This window comes from Rousettus aegyptiacus, unplaced genomic scaffold, assembly GCF_014176215.1.
Source record: "Rousettus aegyptiacus isolate mRouAeg1 unplaced genomic scaffold, mRouAeg1.p scaffold_m13_p_1, whole genome shotgun sequence".
NCBI classification, from domain to species: domain Eukaryota; kingdom Metazoa; phylum Chordata; class Mammalia; order Chiroptera; family Pteropodidae; genus Rousettus; species Rousettus aegyptiacus.
Window position 1 is genome coordinate 27951066 of NW_023416284.1, and position 3571 is coordinate 27954636.

Below are 3571 nucleotides of genomic sequence, written 5' to 3' on the forward strand. Positions count from 1 at the left end.
CTTTGACCAACACAATCTTGTTCAGCTGCCTGCTTAGCTCTGCTCGTTGCTCATGGCCCTGATGCAATCGCAGGACTCCAGCCTGGTGTCCCTTGTATCAAAGAACAGCAGAGCCAGAAGCCAGAAGCATCTTTTGGAGGTGCTCAAGTCCAACAGCCTCACTTAAAAATGGGGCTGTGAAGTTCGCAGAGGGGTATGGAATTACCAAATATCACATGAAAAATCAGTGCTGTCAGAACCAGCCCCTGATCTTATGATTTCCAGACTCATTCCACTTACACTGGCCCCTCGTACTTATCTAGTGTTTAGTATTTTGCAAAATGTTTTGACAGGATCTCACATGCTCCGGGCCATTGCCCTGTGTCATAGCTGTTTCATCTCTATTTAACGGATAGGGAGACTGAGGCCAATGGGTTTGAAGGGACTTGCCCAAGGTTGCACACGTGAGTAAGTGACAACTGCAAGACATTCAGGAAGAACTAGATTTAAAATGTGGTCGTGGCAGGTAATTGTAAGGATTCAATAGAAAATCCCACAGATACCCAAGCACAAGAAACAAAGTTCAGACAGGCCGGGGGGAAACTGAGTGTAGCAGAGTCACTCTCTCAGCTGCTCAGGACTGTGAGGCCTCTCTTTTCTGCTTCCCACATGTCTGCTCTTTTATCATGTCTGAAAGGCCTCTCCTATTCCCCTCTACAGCTTCAGTTCCCCTGTGGCTTTGAGTCACCGTCATATCGGATCTGGCTGACAAGTACATGAGGCACCCACAGCCCACTGACACAGACTTTCAGTGTCATCGTTTTAAATTCTTAGTAGAGAATTGTCCCCTGGATTTGAACAAGTATATACCCTTGGTGGAATTCGGCAGTGGCCAGGGGTTTGCTGGGTCCCCAGCTATGGGTGAGGGTGGTTTCCAGAGAAGGGCATATGGGCAGTCAGATATCCTATATTCTATTATGAGTATGAATCCAAATCTTCTGATTTATTTTCCAGTGCCAGAGCTTCGCTAACTCTCTTTTCCTCTTTCATCCAGCTCAACAAAGTTTTGACCAGTTCTGTGCAAGGGACTCTGCAAGATGTTGTGTGTGTGACTCTTCAACACCATCCTTCCTCCCCCAAGGCCAAGGACAGAACAGGGAGTCCTGTCTGTCTTGAACAAGCAGATCACCATGCAGAACCACAGCTCTGTGTCCGAGTTCATCCTCCTTGGCTTCTCCAATGAGTCGCATGTCAGAATGGCCCTTTTCAGTTTCTTCCTCCTTCTCTACCTCATCACCCTTCTGGGCAATGGACTCATCATCATCCTGATCTACCTGGATTCACACCTCCACACGCCCATGTACTTCTTTCTCAGTATCCTCTCTGTGGTGGACATGAGCTATGTCACCACCACCATGCCCCAGATGTTGGTTAATATGCTATGTCCAAGGAGGACTATCTCCTGGGGAGCTTGTGTAGCCCAGATGTTCATCTTCTTGGTTCTGGGGATTGCTGAGTGTGTCCTCTATGCCATTATGGCCTATGACAGGTATGTGGCCATTTGCTTCCCCCTTCACTATACTCTACTCATGAGCCGTCCCATTTGCATCAAGATGGTGACAGTCTGTTGGTCCATTAGCATTTCTGGGGCCCTGATCTATACTATCTTCACCATGCGTCTGCCTTATTGTGGTTCCTACGAGATAAACCATTTCTTCTGTGAGGTCCCTGCTGTCCTGAAGTTAGCCTGTGCAGACACATCCTTCAATGACTGGTTGGACTTCATCTTGGGTTTCATTCTGCTTTTGGTCCCACTTTCCCTCATCCTGACCTCTTATGTCCGTATCTTTGCCTCCATCTTGAGAATCCGTTCATCCCAGGGGAGACTCAAGTCCTTCTCCACATGTGCTTCCCATGTCACTGTAGTCACCATGTTCTATGGTCCAGCCATGATCATGTACATGAGGCCTGGCTCCTGGTATGACCCAGAGCGGGACAAGAAGCTGGCCCTGTTCTACAATGTTGTCTCTGCCTTCCTCAACCCCATCATCTATAGCCTCCGGAACAAGGATGTAAAGGGGGCTTTTCTGAAAGTACTTGGTGGCAGACAACAAGCTCAATGACCCAGGATATTTCAGAATTGCCCAGAGTCATGGGCAGACTTGATGGGGCTCACGTGACATCAACTAACACATAGTTCTGATCAAGTTGAGCCTTCCTGGGGATGTGAGTAGCCAGGAGAGGGTATGGCTACCCTTAAACTGAAGGTCTCCCCATTGGTTGGAAATTTTTCAGCTGCCACCACCCAATGACTGTTAAGTATTGAAAGCAAAGGATTTCTTTTACAAAGACTATGTCCTTATGGTTCAAAGCCATTGTTTTATTGCTTTTCCTGGGTTCTTCCCTCATCTCTGGAAGTGTGTGTCAGTGCAATATGATCATAGCCAAAGGTTTAACAAATGCACATGTTTTTGGGGGCGGATTGAAGAGTGTAAATGACACAAAGAATAGACAGATTATGCAGGAAAACAGTCTTGTGTTACTGTCTGACATGTACTTACAAATAATATTTAGCACTGATTTTTCCAATAGGTACTATAAAATCTAATCTAAAATTATTTTAGACATATCTGTGTAATAGTGTGGCTAACAATTGACCTGGTTTGAATTCAGCTTGTAAAACCAACTTTATCTGGTTTTACATGTTAAATCTCACTTTGAGTTTGAGAAAATAAATAAATATATATATTTTATAAAAGAAAAAAATGTGTATATTTATATCTATATATCTGTATGCATCTTTGTGTCTGTGCGTGTATACGTGCACAGAAAGACAGAGACAGGGACACAAAGAGAGAGACAGACAGATACACTAAGATTATAGAAAATAATATAACAAAGACTCCAACTTTCCATACCCAAAATAAACATGTCAATATTTTGCCATATTTAGTCTGTCTTTAAAAAAAAAAAGGATTAAATAATTACAGATAAAATTAAAGTGTTTTTTGACTATTCCCAACTGCCCTGAATCAACTACTATGGTTAAACTAAAATTTATTTGGTGTGTTTTTAAACTTTTCCTTATATGCAGTCCTATCAATGAACAATATATAGAATTGTTCTTGTGTGAGTTTAAATTTTTTTAATGATAGCATGATGTCAGCATCACTCTGGAAAAATTTTAACTAGACATCATGTTTCTGACATCTACCCATTTGATAATTATAGGCCTAGCTTATTCTCTTTGATAAGCGTTTGGATATGCAATATTTCAGTTATCTACTGTTGAACATTACTTCCAATTTTTCACTGTTTGAATAATTCTGCAACTAACATCTTGGACATTTCTCCATATATAAGTATTTTTTTTCTAGGTTTTATGAATAGTAGACTTTGCAGATTGTAGAATCAAAGAAATTTCAAATTTACTATATACTCCTAAATTTCCTTCCAAGTAGTAAGTAGTTACACCTTTCATTCTCATCCACATTTGATATGGTTTATGTATCTCAAACATTCTAATGTTCTTATCTATCTCATAGATGGAAAGTGGCAACAATTTTTGTTTCATTTGTAATTCCTTAGTTGC

At 41.7% G+C, this 3571-nt stretch overlaps 1 protein-coding gene across 1 annotated transcript; it reads left to right on the forward strand.

Annotated features, from left to right (window-relative positions):
* Window positions 1–801: 801 nt before the first annotated feature.
* Window positions 802–2102, forward strand: LOC107499492 (olfactory receptor 2A12-like). Its single transcript, XM_016123699.2, has one exon. It carries the CDS (start codon window positions 1170–1172, stop codon window positions 2100–2102), a length of 933 nt encoding a protein of 310 aa, XP_015979185.2. The 5' UTR covers window positions 802–1169.
* Window positions 2103–3571: the final 1469 nt, after the last annotated feature.